General features: G+C 42.1%; 1 protein-coding gene across 3 annotated transcripts in view; it reads right to left on the bottom strand.

The window, feature by feature from the left end:
* znf423 (zinc finger protein 423) overlaps positions 1-16,750 on the bottom strand; it is a 141,855-nt gene that overhangs the window by 99,023 nt on the left and 26,082 nt on the right. For all 3 annotated transcript variants that reach the window (XM_061676238.1, XM_061676239.1, XM_061676240.1), the window contains one exon: positions 6,176-6,370. In XM_061676238.1, the coding sequence (XP_061532222.1) occupies positions 6,176-6,370 (195 nt within the window). The remainder of the gene's footprint in view (positions 1-6,175; positions 6,371-16,750) is intronic.

Below are 16,750 nucleotides of genomic sequence, written 5' to 3'. Positions count from 1 at the left end.
AGGTTGGACGTAAACATGCCACAGTTCTGTCGTTTCGTGCTCTAAAGTTTCGGTGTGGGTGTAGTAATTTAATTTAAAAAAAAAAAGTAATTTAATTAGAGTAAGTTAGCACCCATTATTTCTGTCATGTAACATTGGTTTGACCTGACTGATTAGAATACACGATCTGACTAGAGCACTGATTTCCAACCTTTATGGAGCAAAGGAACATATTTTACAATTGGAAAATCTCACAGCACACCAATAAACAAAAATGTCACAAGAAGTAGATGCACAGTATTTACTGTATGTACTTCCTGCCATCTAATAGAAGACCATTCATTTGTTCTGTCTGTCACTGTGCCTCACTGGCATAAATAGAGGAACAAAGATACATTATTTATTGTAAATATAATTTTTTGAGCAATTAAGTACACAAGTATATAAAGTAAATGAACAGGTCATTTAAATAGACACATTGCTCCATCTTGTGATCGGATCGGTGATCGGTTATCGTTTTTTTAAACTCGCTGATCGGCCCCAAAAACCTTGATCGTGTAAAGCCTACTTTTAAGGCAGCTACAAACTCTGAAACTATTATGTATACACATGAAAGTGATCCAGTTCTTGCTGTGGTCAGTGATGAATCCTAATTACACATTCACTTTATAGGGATTCACGCCCTCTATATGAGACAAAATCTAAATTCTGCATATGAAAATAATTATATCTGTGCATGGAGATTTGAGGTTAAGTTTAGGTTAGATGTATGTGAGCTTATGATGTGGCAAAGTGGGGCCAGAAAATGCTCTCCATTTGATCTGAGGGCTTTTTTTCCTCCGCTCTTCCTCTCCTCGGGGAACCCTATGCTCCACATTCTGACTCCTACTGAGACCCATCGACACTCCTGCGACTCTCTTGCTCGCTCTTTCTCTTGCACGCACAGCACATTCACAGGATATACACACATGTAAAGCACAAAGAGCACCCCACAGAAACACAGTTGTTCATTAAAAAGTCATTCCTGTTAAAAAAATTCAAAAATCTAAATCTAAATATCCTTTCTTAGAATGTGTTGTGCACAAATGGAAAGCACATCCCATGAACCCGATGTCCTGTTTGGGGTTATGTACATGCTTGATTGGGTGTACACACATTTATGTGTCATTGATCTGCACCACAGTGTGTGTACGAGTGTGTTTGTCCAATTTGTTCTCAAATTAATGGTGCCTCTTTATAGGCCTTCTGCTAGAGTGCCACTGAATTACTTGGTGCTTCACAGTTGCACCTGGGACCCATTCAGTGTTATAGCTGTAGCCCCATGCTAACTCGGGACTCATTCGCCACAAGAGTATACAGGGTATGCTCGAACGTCATTTCCTCACCACAATAAGCCCACTCAGGCAGACTAATTAGTGAAATCTGCTGCAAAATGGGAGGACATGATGCATTTTTGTGTGTTTTTAGAATATTAAAGCTCATTGCTCACCTGTATCGATTGAGTGACCAGTTCTAATTTAGTGCCTATATAGTAATTGCTATATACATTTTCAAATGTATATAGCAATTTTTCCCTTTACAGTCCCATGAAACATATCCAAATAACAACTTGAATGCCCCCAAAAAATACAAATAAAAATAAATAGGAATTGTGTCACCTGAACCATGTAGTGCAAACAGCTAATGCAAATGTTGCCGACCAATTGTATTTACTGGTAGAGGAAAACTATGCCTTTTCTGAAAATAATTCTGAGCTCACTGATGCTATGATTGAATGTTCGTATGAATTCTAAAATGAAGTCAATAGAAAGATTATATGTAAACTGTTCCCAACCCCCCCCACCCCACACACACACACACACAAGAAGAAGACTGTTCATGCATCACATTGTTTCTGAAGTAAATATGGTTACCACTGAGGAGGAAGATAATTTTTTTTTTTTTTTTTTTTTTTAATAATTTGGGTATTGTGTTTATCCCTAGAAGACGGTATGCGCGTGTGCATGTATCCCATAGGTCCCACTACATTGGCTCCCAGGAGCCTGAACCAGAGAACATAAAAGGATTCTTTAGTCCATGCTTTCAATTCAGACTTCTCCACAATAATAAGCAAAAAGTAGTGGTCCCACAATAACATTCATACGCAATGTTGTACCAGACGAAGCCAACTCACAGATGAATCTACATACGCAAACCACCACATGCAAGCACATATCCTGCTGAGCTGTGGGATTACTCTGTAATCTGAAGCTCTCGTTCTCCAGGGAGCAAAAAAGATTCATTTTATTCCATTCCTTTCTCCTGCCCTCCCTCTTGCCCTCTCTGCACTCTCTCGCTCAGTAACATCTCGCCCTCCCCAGACTCCTGTGCTGAAAATCACAGGCCACATCCAATGCTCTGACAACGACAGTGTGTACATGTGTGCTGGTGTGCTTCTAACAGCACAGTATGAAAGAGACCCAAAAGACAAAAGTGCACTGCAGGGCCTTGTGCGGATCCAGAAAACACAAAGGCAATTAAGAAACCTGAATGGTATAAATTATATTTTCTATACTCAAATCTTTATGATTAAACTGATGTCATGTGGTTAGTCTTCTCCCAGAAGCACATTGGTTGGGTTAAACTCAATTCTAAATCTATGTGACACACATCTGTCTTATTATGCATTTTAAATTGTCTAGCAGCAAAGCTGTCAGTGTTGGATGTCTTTTTTTTCCTTTCAGAATCCCCAGTTTACAAGTCATTCATAGTATTTATTGAATCTGATGGCGATTTACCGTATTGTATCACAATGTTAGCCTACCTGGCATAGCTACTGTTTATGAATGCAGTTTCTGGAATGTCTTAAGATCTGAGCTTGTTCTAACAAGCATTTAGTAGGATATCTTGAAATAAGTATCATACATCCATCCATTTTCTGAGCCGCTTCTCCTCAATAGGGTCGCGGGCGTGCTGGAGCCTATCCCAGCTATCATCGGGCAGGAGGCGGGGTACACCCTGAACTGGTCGCCAGCCAATCGCACATACAAACAACCATTCGCATTCACAGTCACACCTACGGGCAATTTAGAGTCTTCAATGAACCTACCATGCATGTTTTTGGGATGTGGGAGGAAACCGGAGTGCCTGGGGAAAACCCACGCAGGCACGGGGAGAACATGCAAACTCCACGCAGGCGGTTCCTGAGATTGAACCCCTGTCCTCAGAACAGTGAGGCTGACGCTCTAACAAGTCGGCCACCGTGAAGGAACAACAATGAACCATCGACACTCCATTTGATCTGTGGCGCCTCAAGATGGCGCCTACCCGTGCGGTTGCTTCGGTTACGTGCTCTCTAGTATTCTCTATGTTTTTGTGTTTTTCGTTTGTCTTTGGAGACATTACGCGACTCACTTACACAAGGGAAGACTTGCTAAACGTCAGGGAGTCTATCGCGGACTTTCTTTCACCAACTTTCGCAAATCCGCAAAATTCCCTAAATACAAGCAACACATTGACTGTCCTACCAAGGAAAATAACATTTTAGACCACCGCAATACTACGCTAAATAACGCATACCGTGCTATCCCCTGCGCAGCTCTGGGCTCGTCTGATCACTGCATAATTCACCCCCTGCAGTTTGCCTAGAGAGCAAACAGGTTTGCGGATGACACAGTCGACATGGGACCGTACTTCATCTTAGAACACCTCGACGGCGCAGGGACCTACGCAAGGATCCTGTTCGTGGACTTCAGCTCTGTGTTGAACACCATCATCCCCAAACTCGTCTCCTCCAATGTTCTCCTGCTCAGCGTCTCGCCTGCCATCTGCCAGTGGATTTGCAGCTACCTGACGGCCAGGATACAGCAGGTGAGCCTGGGGAAGGCCACCTCATCTACACGCATCACCAGCACCGGGGTGTCCCAAGGTAGTGTCCTCTCTTCCCTGCTCTTCTCTCTCTACACAAACGACTGCACCTCGAAGCACCCGACTGTCAAACTCCTAAAGTTTGCAGACAACACCAGAGTCATCGGCCTCATCTAAGACGGTGACGAGTCTGCGTATCCACAGGAAGTGGAGCGTCTGAAGCTGTGGTGCGGCTGATACAACCTGGAGCTGAACACGCGCAAGACTGTAGAGATGATCACGGAATTCAGGAGGCATCCTTCGCCACATCTGCCCCTCACACTGTTTAACTGCCCTGTGTCAACCGTCGAGACCTTCAAGTTCATGAGAATTACAGTCTCTCAAGACCTGAAGTGGAAGATCAACATCAACTCCATCCTCAAAAAGGCCCAGCAGAGGATGTACCTCCTCCGGCTTCTGAGGAAGCAAGCCCTGCCACAGGAGCTGTTGAGGCAGTTCTGCAGAGCAGTCGTGGAACCAGTCCAGTGTTCTTCCATCACAGTCTGGTTTGGTCCTGCTACAAAATAGGAGAAACTCAGACTGCAACGGACAATCAAAACTGCTGAAAAGATTGTCGGTACCCCTCCACCCACCCTTGAGGACTTGCACGCTGCTAAAACAAGAGCTAAGACAAGAGCATGCAAAATCCTCTTGGACCCTCCACATCCTGGTCACAACGTCTTCCAGCTCCTTCCCTCAAATAGGCACTACCGAACAATGCAATATGAAACAAGCAGACATACCAACAGCTTCTTCCCTCTTGCCATTAACTTCTTAAACAGTTAATTTACAATTCCATTTCAACTTCCTGCCAATTTTTTGTCTTGAATTTGTTGTCACATTTCTGTCGGGCCAATTATTCATTACTCGTGCACTCACTGTAGTCGTCTCGCCACGCTGCACTATTTGCATATATGACCAATGCTGGCCACTCATGTGCCTGAGTAGCATCAGCTACATTTGCACAATCGACATTGTCCCAGATTATAGCATTACTAGTCACTTTAAACTGCATACATTTCTTGAAGTCTCAGCGCCCTTTGAACAAGGGTCATTGCAGCGGACTATTGTTCTATTAGTAATTTCAAAGTCCTCTAACCCGAGAACAAGAAAACTCCCATATTCGAACCCCCAATCTCAAAACGTGCGCCGGATGTACTAACCACCCACATGTTCACCGTGCAGCCTGATTTACAGGATTATATTACCTTCAAAATCTGCGACCCTTAATGTTTCCATTTTCAGTTGCTAATTAGGACAGTAACCAATTGACTTCATGACAAAGCTCCTCCCTGCTGCTGGAATGGCTGAATGTGCAACACATGGGCCTATCTGCTGGCACTGGATGTTGAAGCAGCAGGTGAATATGAGGTTGCTGAGGTGATCATAATACACACTCTGTAAAAACACAATCTTTACCAGTTTCAACAAAGACCCCCCGACTCACACTTCCTCCTTCCCATATCAAAGTATCAAAGTAAACACACTCAGACACTTGGAGGCAGCAGACTGTCTTGCACGTGTGTACACGTGTGTGTGTGCTGGCTTGTTAAGCGAGCATTTGGATTAATCTGTAGGACACAGATGCCCCCGCCGTGTTCCTTTCAGTCCCTCCATTAATTACAGCAGTACTAATAATGACTAGTGTGTGTATCTGTCTGTAGTATAACGATATCCAGGTAATAAATTAGGTGTAGCGGGTCAAAATCAATGAAGGGGGAGACAAAAGTACAAAAGTGCAAGTGCAGTATGTAGTTTTAATAGAGACTCACAGCTGACACTTATCTGGTAGTTGGAAAGAATTAATGAAAATAAAAAAATAAATAAAAATGAACTATGAGCAATGAATAATCAATTAACATAACATGCATGTTTTTGGAATGTGGGAGTAAACTGGAGTACTGGAGTCGAGGAAAGCCCACACAAGCATCTGTCCATCTTCAGTATCATCCATTTTCTGTAGCACTTATCCTCATTAGTACCTGATGTAAGCTGGAAGCTATCCCAGTGGACTTTAGGCGAGAGGCGGAGTACATCCTGGTAAATCAACCAATCACCCTCACATTCATACCTATGGACAATTTAGAGTCTTTAATTAACCTAATACGCATATTCTTGAAACGTAGGAGGAAGCCGGAGTAGTCAGAGAGAGCCCACGCAAGCACAAGGAGAACATGCAAACTCCACACAGGAAAGTCGAGATTCAAACCCAGAACCTCAGAACTGTAAGGCACATACCACGTTTGCAAAATCATCAAGTTTGGAAAACACTGAACAGATTAAGCAGTTTTGAAAGAATGTTATGTCCCACCTGCTGGACAGTGGTTGGTTCTGTGTTCTGTGAGCTCAGCCAAACATTCAAAGTCCTGCTGACAGTTGTCGCAGGTGAATACAGAGTCATCATCAAGATCGTCGTCATGGTCGCCAGGCTCCTCTTGTTCTGCATCCTCAGGAGCCGCCCCGTGGCCGTCCTTCGGCTCGACCGTTTTTACTGATGCCGAGACATCTGAGGACAGATGATAAAATAATTATTAGCACTGGCCACTGTGTTACTGATGCATCACCCTTCCTTTTATTATGATCAGTAATACATGTTTGGGGCTCTGGTCTTTTACTCAATTTTCGAGTTGTTCCCTTTAATCATGTTTAAAAAATACTTTCCTTTGTTTTGCGTCTGGTGAGTTGAAGCATCATTTGCCTTCATTTATTTAATTCATTTTGGATCTGGTTGCTCACGAGTACAAATGAATTATACTTTCCCAGCTCGACAATATTTCTTCCTTTGATTTGTGCAAGCTGACTGAATTACAATGACAAATGACAATTGGTATGGCATTTCAACATATGACTAGAGTGTGTGTGTGTGTGTGTGCATGTGTATCCATGGGTGCGTGCCTGTGTGTGTGTGTGTGTGTGAGTGTGTGCGTGTGCGTGTGTGTGCTGCGGTCGCGCAATGCCCTCTGCTCTATTGCGTCTCCATTTCCACACCATAATATCTTAATAAAAGTTGAGATTCCAGTAGGAATGACACTGATGACACAGGGAGGGGGAGAAAGAAAAACCCAGCCATTACTATAACATTTGAATTTGGGTTGAATATATATTGGATCATTTTTATTTTAAATGTAATATAATTTCATATATAATATAATTTTATTGTCTGAATGTTAATGTTATACTGTATTTTTTTCCAACTTTTATTGAAATATACTCAATAAAATAAGATACTGTAGGTTTCCAGAAGAAAATATGAATGTCATATGCTGGCATATACATTTGGATAGGGGTGTCCCAATCTGAAATATGAGATCGGTAATCCATCGGATGTCATCAAAAAAACAAAAAACAAAAACAAAGATCAGATTGGACTGGATCTAAAATCTCCGATTTTACCACTCTTATAAAAGCAGTCCATTCCATGAGCCGCTCCAGCACTTCTATCCGGCAGTGCCGGGACGACATGCAGAGCCCATGTGATCGCAACAACAGGTTGCTAAAGTGTTTAACATAGTAGTAAGAAGTAGGACTGAATGTTGCTTGCTTCAAGTCATTTCGTGACACTCCAGTTGAAATTCACTCGAAAACTTAACATACATAAAATAATTACACCACAGACTTCATGTCTTTCTCAATTTTTGTTCCAAAAAATCGGTAACTTAAAGCTAGCACAAAATAAATGAAAAACGCCACTGAAATTTAAACAAATAATAATAATAAGCATTTAACTCGTGGCACTTATATCTCTCAAAATAATGAATATTGGTAAACAAACGCTGCATAAACACATACAAAAGGGCAATATAAAAATACTCGGGCATATATTCTTCAAATTCTGTGAATACAGTAATTAGTTATATGAAAAATATTCTTCCTTTGTTCCTACAAGTGTGTATCTCATTGTGTGCACCACACTGCCCCACAGAGTTCAAGATGTGCACAGCAGGAACAGTGAATAAAACTATACCCCAGATGCATTGCCACCCCACATGTGGAGAAACCAAATGCTGTTCCCACTACATACTGACAGTAAAAAAATAACTCAATTGAACTTGAATTGTTATTTTGCACTTTAAAAGTATAATTTGTATTTATTATTTATTGAGGTTATTTTTCATGGTTTTATCATTTATTTTTATTGAATGTATTCAAATTTAGAATATGCCTAAGTTTGTTAAGCACTGGTTATGGTGCAATATAAATATATATTTTAGTTACTATTAGTTTTATTGAAGTTATTTTTCAGAATTTTCCAATATAGTTTTCATTTCATTAAATTGTAGTACATTCCAATGTTTGAAGTTACTTTATGTAACCCATTGGTTAATAATAAATGGGTCAGTTTTTCTCATACCTACTGTAGCTGATTATTGTTCTCGGTTTGAGCAGTATCACTTGATCAATCCTTTTCGAACATTCCATCCTAAAAATAAGTAAAGTATGTATGATTATTACTCATACCGGATCGGACCGATATTGGTATTGGCCAAATCTCAAGGCTGCAATATTGGTATTTGATCAGAAGTGAAAAAGTTGGATCGGGACACCATTACATATGGACAAAAGTGTTTACCTACTGTTGCTGATTATTTTTCTCTGTTTGAGTAATATCACTTGATCAAGCCTTTTCGAACATTCCATACTACAAAATAAGTAAAGTATGTATGATTATTACTCAAATCGGATCAGACCGATATCGGTATTGGCCAAATCTCCAGGCTGCAATATCGGTATTGGATCAGAAGTGAAAAAGTTGGATCGGGACAACACTACATATGGACAAAAGTATTGGGACATCGGGGGAGAAATGATCAAATTGTTGTCATTTTCACTGTGCAGCTAAAACAGCTTCCGCACTTTTTGAATCCTGTGTTGTTCACTACACACTATTGCGCAGTCATGCAATAACATGAACAGGCCTTCTATTCCCTGGAAGTTGACTGTGCTAAATGTCTTGGTGAATTTCAACGGCAACTACAGGGTCAAGACAAACTCATCCATTCATCCATTTTTTTTCCGTTACGCTTATCCTCACGAGGGTCGCGGGTGTGCTGGAGCCTATCCCAGCTATCTTTGGGCGAGAGGCGATGTACACCCTGAACTGGTTGCCAGCCGCCAATCGCAGGGCACATATAAACAAACAAACATTCACTCACATTCATACCTACGGGCAATTTAGAGTTTTCAATTAACCTACCATGCATCTATTGGGATGTGGGAGGAAACCGCAGTACCCGGAGAAAACCCAACTCCACACAGGTGAGGCCAGATTTGAACCCGGGTCCTCAGAACTGTGAGGCAGATGTGCTAACCGGTCGTCCACCGTGTCGCCCATACTCTTTATTGATTTATTAATTGATGGTGGTGTGTTCCCTAATGACAGTCCATTTCAAATGTTTACCATAAGAGTAGAGTTAGAGCGAAGCCGAACATAAGAAAGTACATTCGCCAAAAGATCTGACCACCAGATCTCTTCCAGAATAATTTATTAAGGAGAGGTGCGATGGGAAATGGGGATGCTGGGAGGCGGGGAACGAGGGACTGCGGTGATGGGGTGCAGTGGGAGAGGACATTAGTGATGAAAGGATAGAAGGAGGGCTAGATGAAGGGATGGGGATGAAGAGAAGGAGGGTGTTGGCCATCTGTCCAGTGGTGAGAGCACCGTCTGGCCAGAGAGAGAATAAGGACCCTTATCTGAGGAAACCAACACAAATATGCAGGCTCAAATTTACACAAAAATACAGAATATTGTATGACAACACAACAATTAGCACAAAAGAAACGGGGGGAAAAAAATAACAATAGTTACACAAAATTCAGATGCAGTACAGTTGTACAACACTGCAAACTGCAACCATATTAAGTAACATAGATTCTATGAATGTAGACTGTAATATGCAGCTGTTGCATTGGATGACATTAGATTGTACATGTGAACGTACACTTTGTTCATGGTAGAGTGTAAAACTAAGCAGTCGTTTTGGATATCGAACATAAGCTGCACTACTCCATGTTTACATCGGATTAATATAATTATGGATCCAAACTGTAGATATTTTCGGTGGTGTCAAAACTCATACAGTATGCATACAGTACATAAAAGGCAACATTTTCACACCTACACACACACACACATGCGTAGCAGTGGGTTGTAATGTAATTATGGATCCATACTGTAGATATTTTCGGTGGTGTCAAAACTCACATACAGTATGCATACTGTACATAAAAGGAAACGTTTTCACACATACACACTCGCATGCATAGCAGGGGGTTGTAACGCCAGAGGTAAGGGCAGTGCCAAATCCAGTGCATGCCAACACAACCTGCTGTCATGGCAACAGTGGGACCAGCCAGATGAAACCAACTCCCTCACACTTGTGAAGCAACTTAATAGTGTGCGTGTGTGTGCATGTGTGTGTGTGTGTGTGTATGCTTGTTGCGGGGGGTGCAAATTTGATGTCCTTTACCTCCTTTTTCTTTAGAAGTATACACATCCTTTTATTTGCCCCATCACTACAAGTAAAAGAGGACGAGAGAGCGACAACGAGTGAGAGAGAGAGGGAATACGAGGGAGGAATTGTCTTGTTCCTGAAGCCCAATACAAGGAGACGGGAACAGAAACATACAGTACATAACAACATGCACACTCTCTTTCGCTTTACAACCAGAGAGACCGACAACACCACAGATCCATGGACAGTAATAATTGGGAATCCTCTAATAGCTCTCATAGAGGGAAAGGTGGGGGACTGCTGCTGTTAGAATCATTACTATTCTTGAGCAAGAGACCCACTGGCTCAATCACAGTGTCTCGCTCACTTTCTCAGATACATTCATCATGTGATGAAACCATGAAAAGCTTTCAAACACACGAACACATTTGAATACAACGGAACCTCACCAAGAGCTTCTGAAGTGGCACAAAAACCTTGCAGTTGGACCATCTTTACACTGTATGGTTTACTGTATGGCTTGGCAACTTAGAAGTCACCTGTATGACAGTTAAGAATGTTTGAAAGCACCATGCAGGAAGTCAGCGGCTTATACTGTCTGTATGTATGCCAAACAGTTCACCTCTCCTTTTTTGACACAAAACCTAATACAGACGCATGCACATTTCAGCAGGATACAGCAGTATCCACACAAAAACACAGACACACATACACGCACAGGCACTGTCTACAGAGAACCATTATCTCTGAGTCACAGACTGTCCCGATGCCAGGAATAACTACACATTATATTACATTCACACAGACACACACACATTGAATACCCAAACACAGCCACAGCGTTTTAATCACCAAAAAATAATTCCCTGTGAGATGCTAAATTAATATGACCATTAAGATTTTTGATGTCGCCAGAAACCCATCTCACTGGTCACTAAATATATTCCATAATAATAGCCACGCTGATTCTTATTGTAGCCATGTTACGATGGGTTGAATTACATCTGGGGTGCAAAAAAAAAAAAAACGTAATTGAATTAAGTTAATTGATTAAGAAGAACAAAGGATCAACAGTGAGGTTCTAGTAAATATCATTTAAACTGATGTATGGGATCACGATGTGCTAAAATGTAACTAGTTTTACCATTTGAAATACAGGAAGTCCTCGATTTGTGAACGAGTTCCGTTCCTACGCTGGCGACGTAGCACGATTTTCCGCGTAAGTCGGATTTCACCGTTAAAGTCGAAATTTACGGCAAAATACTTCTGTTACGGGTATTGTCCCACGTGATTGTGACAGCAAGCTCAGTGTGTGTGGGCGTGTGCGTCGACGTGTGAGTGAGACGGGACTGCGAAGGAGGAAGGAGTGTGCGCCGGTGCGAGTGTGTACAGTAGCGAGTGTAGTGACGGCGACCGGGGAAGAGTAGCGATTAGCGGCGGACCCGTCGGTGCTTCGTGCCTTTATTGTTGCCGCCACCCATCTCAGCTGTGCAACGAGAGAAGGGAGTTAACCTCTGCGTCTCCCGACCACGGTCAGGTGACCGGAGCAGGAAAGGTTAACACTTCGTGTAGAGAAACTAAAATACATTAAAATAAAAAAATAAGATGCTGTACTTACCATTACTGCTGAGAGTGTGAAAAACGGAGGGCGAAAAAGGCAAAGATACTCCCGCCGCACAAACACAGACAAGCACTATGCACTAGCTAAGCAGAAACACGATGGTGCTGGGACAAAATGGCGGGCGAGGCACGGGCGTCGTAAAGTCGAAACGTCGTAGGTCGAGTGCGTCGTAATTCGAGGACTTCCTGTAGTGAAATAAACTTGCTGAGGTTGAATTGAGATGGTAGCAAATAATGTTTTGAAAATGAAAAATACCATAATATAGCTTGTAATCATATTATGTTGAGACAGCAACTGAGAAAACGTTTACATGCAGGTTTGACAGCATGCAACCCTGGTTTTGGATTCTAACAAAATGCCTGTCTGATGACTTTTTTTCACTGGAGGAAATTTAATCAGTAATATTCCAGGTTGTAGTCTTCTGCCTGAGTAATCTGAGGACAATGGCTGTTTCTTAACAGGTATAAATAATAAATATGCAAACTGACACCTCAGGAATAATTAGGTCACTGCAGGAACGACACATGCAATGTGTGTGTGTGTCTATGTGTGGACCTTTACTGATGCGTGTATTTATGTGTGTGTTTGTGTACACCCTGGGTAATTAGATAAAGAGAAGTGAATTAGCAGAGTCCACAGTACAGTGATGTTACGCATCCTAACCCCGCCCAGCTGAGACCCACTAATCATCACTCGTTAGGCTCATAGAGGAGTGTGTGTTCATAGCATGAGGATGTGTGTGTGTGTGTGTGTGTGCATGTGTGTGTTAGTAGTCTCATTACCCCAAGTTTAAATGAGTTAATTGAAGTATGTAGTCAGCATCCAAAAAATTCCATACCGGATCGGTCAAGGCCCGGGTTAACAACGTCCGCCACCCGCCCCGTTAACCTACAGGGTGCTGGTGGAGATTCAGCTACTGCGGGCCGAAGACGAAGGAGAGGTGGAAAGCGGGTTCTTCGACAGAAATCTGAGAACTGAATGTGGGGACTTTGAATGTTGGGACTATAACCAGAAAAGCTCGGGAGTTGGTTGACACGATGATTAGGAGAAAGGTTGATATATTGTGCGTCCAGGAGAGTAGGTGGAAAGTCACAAAGGCTAGAAGTTTAGGGGCAGGGTTCAAATTATGTTACCAGGGTGTAGATGGGAAGAGAAATGGAGTCGGGGTTATTTTAAAGGAAGAGTTAGCGAAGAATGTCTTGGAGGTGAAAAGAGTATCAGATCGAGTGATGAGGCTGAAACTTGCAATTGAGGGTGTTATGTATCATGTGATTAGTGGCTATGCCCCACAGGTAGGACGTGACCTAGAGGTGAAAGATAAATTCTGGAAGGAGCTAGACGAAGTAGTTTTGAGCATCCCAGACAGAGAGAGAGTCGTGATTGGTCCAGATTGTAATGGACATGTTGGTGAAGGAAACAGGGGTGATGAAGAAGTGATGGGTAAGTTCGGCATCCATGAAAGGACCCTCGAGGGACAAATGGTGGTAGACTTTGCAAAAAGGATGGACATGGCTGTAGTGAACACTTTCTCCCAGAAGAGGCAGGAACATGGGTGACCTACAAGACCGGAGGTAGACGCACGCAGGTGGATTACATCTTGTGCAGACGATGTAATCTGAAGGAGGGGAACAGCAAAACAGAGGTGAGGTTTGCTGTAGTTTATGGTGGAGGTGGGGCTGCATCAGGGATCAGCCCTGAGCCCCTTCCTGTTTTCAGTGGTGGTGGATAGGATGACAGATGAGGTTAGACTGGAGTCCCTGTGGATCATGATGTTCGCAGATGACATTGTGATCTGCAGTGAAAGCAGGGACCAGGTGGAGGAACAGTGAGAAAGGTGGAGGCATGCACTCTAAAGGAGAGGAATGAAGAGGTAAGGCAGAATATATGTGCATCAATGAGGAGGTGGTGGGGGGCGAATAAGGCTACAGAGAGAAGCGATAGCCAGGGTAGATGACTTCAAACACTTGGGGTCAACAGTCCAGAGCAATGGTGAGTGTGGTAAGGAAGTGAGGAAATGAGTCCAAGCAGATTGGAACAGGTGGAGGAAGGTGTCAGGTGTGTTATGTGACAGAAGAGTCTCTGCCAGGATGAAGGGCAAAGTTTATAAGACAGTGGTGAGCCCAGCCAGGATGTACGGATTAGAGACAGTGGCACTGAAGAGACAACAGGAAGCAGAGCTGGAGGTGGCATAAATGAAGATGTTGAGGTTCTCTCTAGGAGTGACCAGGTTGGGTAGGATTATAAATTAGCTCATCAGAGGGCCGGGCCAAGGTTAGATGTTTTGGAGACAAAGTTACAGAGGGCAGACTTCGATGGAAGGATGATGAGGATGGAGCTGCCAGGCAAGAGAGCTCGAGGAAGACCAAAGAGAAGCTTGATAGATGTCGTGAGGGACGACATGAGGGCAGTTGGTGCTAGAGAGGAGGATGCAGGAGATGGATGGAAAAGGATGACACGCTGTGGCGACCCCCAATGGGACAAGCCAAAAGGACAATAATAATAATAAAAAAGTTGACGTATGTAGTAAGTTAAATGATAAGATGCTCTATCAAATGCTTATAATATAATATATAATTATAATAATATTATTATAATATTATTATTAATGTATAATAATAATAATAATAATAACTTATAATATTTGCTGAGATGCTGACCAGTGAGATTTTCCCCAGACATTTGTTTTTAGCATTTGCGTGTAGACATTATATTTATGCTAATGTGCTGTCACAGTCTATGAATCTCCTTATTTAATTCATGTTTTTGTTTTATTTATTTATGGGTGGATTCTTGTTTTGTTAAGATATTGCTCAAATGCCTCCAAAGTTGAACGGCCCACAAGTTGTACAACTTGTTCAACCTAATTTCCTGGAAACGACAAACTTTGGGGTTAAAACCATCACATTGAGTGAAACATAAAATACACAACTGTTTGAATATCATTTGCATACTCAAATTAACTTTACAAAACTTAAAGCATCATGGCTAATGGCAAGTGTGAAAATGATCAGAGAAGCTTGCCAGTAAATGGCATCTTCTAGTGGTGGGTGTTTTATTATTATACAGTGCTTATTATATTTGTATAACTAGCAATTCTTAAATAGTACTTAAAACATAAATAGTACTTAAAACATAACAACTTGCGTTCCACTGTAGCTCCACTTCCCCCTTTCTTGCCACTGTGATGGACATTATTTTTGGGAACTGGAGTTTTCCTGTGTGTTTTTGAATAATAGTCATAATAATATTATTATTATTATGATTATTATGTGTAGTGGACATAGCCATTGTCAGTATGACCATCACCTGGGGTACTAATGAAGTGGGAAATGTTTCTGTGTTGTTCCTTAGTGATAGCATACGGAAGGATAGTCCCAAAGCAAGAAGCCTTAAATGAGAATAAAACATAGTCTAACACTGCAAAGCCAAGGGGGTTATTTAAGTGTTACATCTGGCAAGCAAAAAGTGGGACTTTGGCTGGACTTGCACACAGTTGCTTGGGGAGATGAATATCTGCAGGCCAAGAAAGTGTACATAAAACACCTACATACACAAGCACATGTCTGTACAAACCTTTAAGAGCCATCCAAAAGTGTGGAAAAGTGTGTGTGGAGCTCCCAGCAGAATGTTGAGAAAGCAAACAGCCGCGACACAAGGCTTTCATTCTGCTCCACATCATCACTGTAGTCAAATTCACAGGCACCTGGCTGCAGCAAGCACCTTCAGCAAGGCCACCTGCAACAAGCTGTGATGTTCAAATCAAACCTGCATCATGTTGCCCATTGGCCGTTATTGATGTGTCTTCAGACACGTGCAACCAATATGTCACAAAGAATGCATCACACACGAGCTGCCCACAGCAGACTCGCTTAAATTAGAATGTCACGTTGGGCAAGCGGTGGGCAAGGGACAAAATAATACCAGGACATCTTGCATATGTGCTTTTCTAATTTTCTTGTTAAATAAAGGCCACAATGAAGCTGTATCCAGAGTATCCTCACCAACTGGCATTATTATATGAAAAAAATGTGGCGCACGACCCCATTCGTTGTCTACATACAGTAAAAGGAAATTCCAATATGCTCTCTGACTGCCTGTCTGATAACATTTATCAGTTTAATTAGCAATGATATGAATACCATGCCCAGTAGAAATGATTTGTGATAAATTATACAAGTTCACAACTTAAGTAAAATATGTATTTGAAATGAGAACATTAGATCAAGAGAGTTTCTTTTTGCCAGCTATGTCATGTTTGCAAGGGCATCTTGTTGCTAGGCAGAATTCAACCTGCCCCCCCCCCTGCCCACACACACACACACACACAAACACACAAACACTACTCCAAAACAGCACTACATCCATCCATCAATTTAATCCATGTTCTGGGTTTCGTTTACCTTGTTCACTGTATCTTCAGTGTATCTCACATAAGATGCATGGTTTTGGAATGTCTTAGCAAAGTGGAGTACTGGAAATGAGGAAAGCCCACAGAAATGTCCATCCTAAATTGCAGTCTATCCAGCTGACTTTGGTTGAGAGGCGGGATACACCCTAGACCGGTCGGCAGTCAATCACAGGGATCAATAGATAAACAACCATTCACAGTCACATTCAGACCCGTGGTCATTTTAGAGAGGAATCCGGCATACCCCGTGAATACCAACGCAAGCACTAAGAGAACATGCTCCATACAGAAAGGGGCCAAGCCGAGAGTCAATCCCTGAAACTCTGACTTTGAGGCAGCTGTGCTAGCCACTGTTATACGCTACAGCACTATAACGACAAAAACACAATATAGACACACTGGTTT

The sequence above is a fragment of the Phycodurus eques genome, chromosome 5 (genome assembly GCF_024500275.1).
Source record: "Phycodurus eques isolate BA_2022a chromosome 5, UOR_Pequ_1.1, whole genome shotgun sequence".
In the NCBI taxonomy this organism is placed as follows: Eukaryota; Metazoa; Chordata; class Actinopteri; order Syngnathiformes; family Syngnathidae; genus Phycodurus; species Phycodurus eques.
The sequence above is the reverse complement of the archived record's forward strand: the minus strand, read 5'-3'. Positions and strand labels throughout refer to the sequence as shown.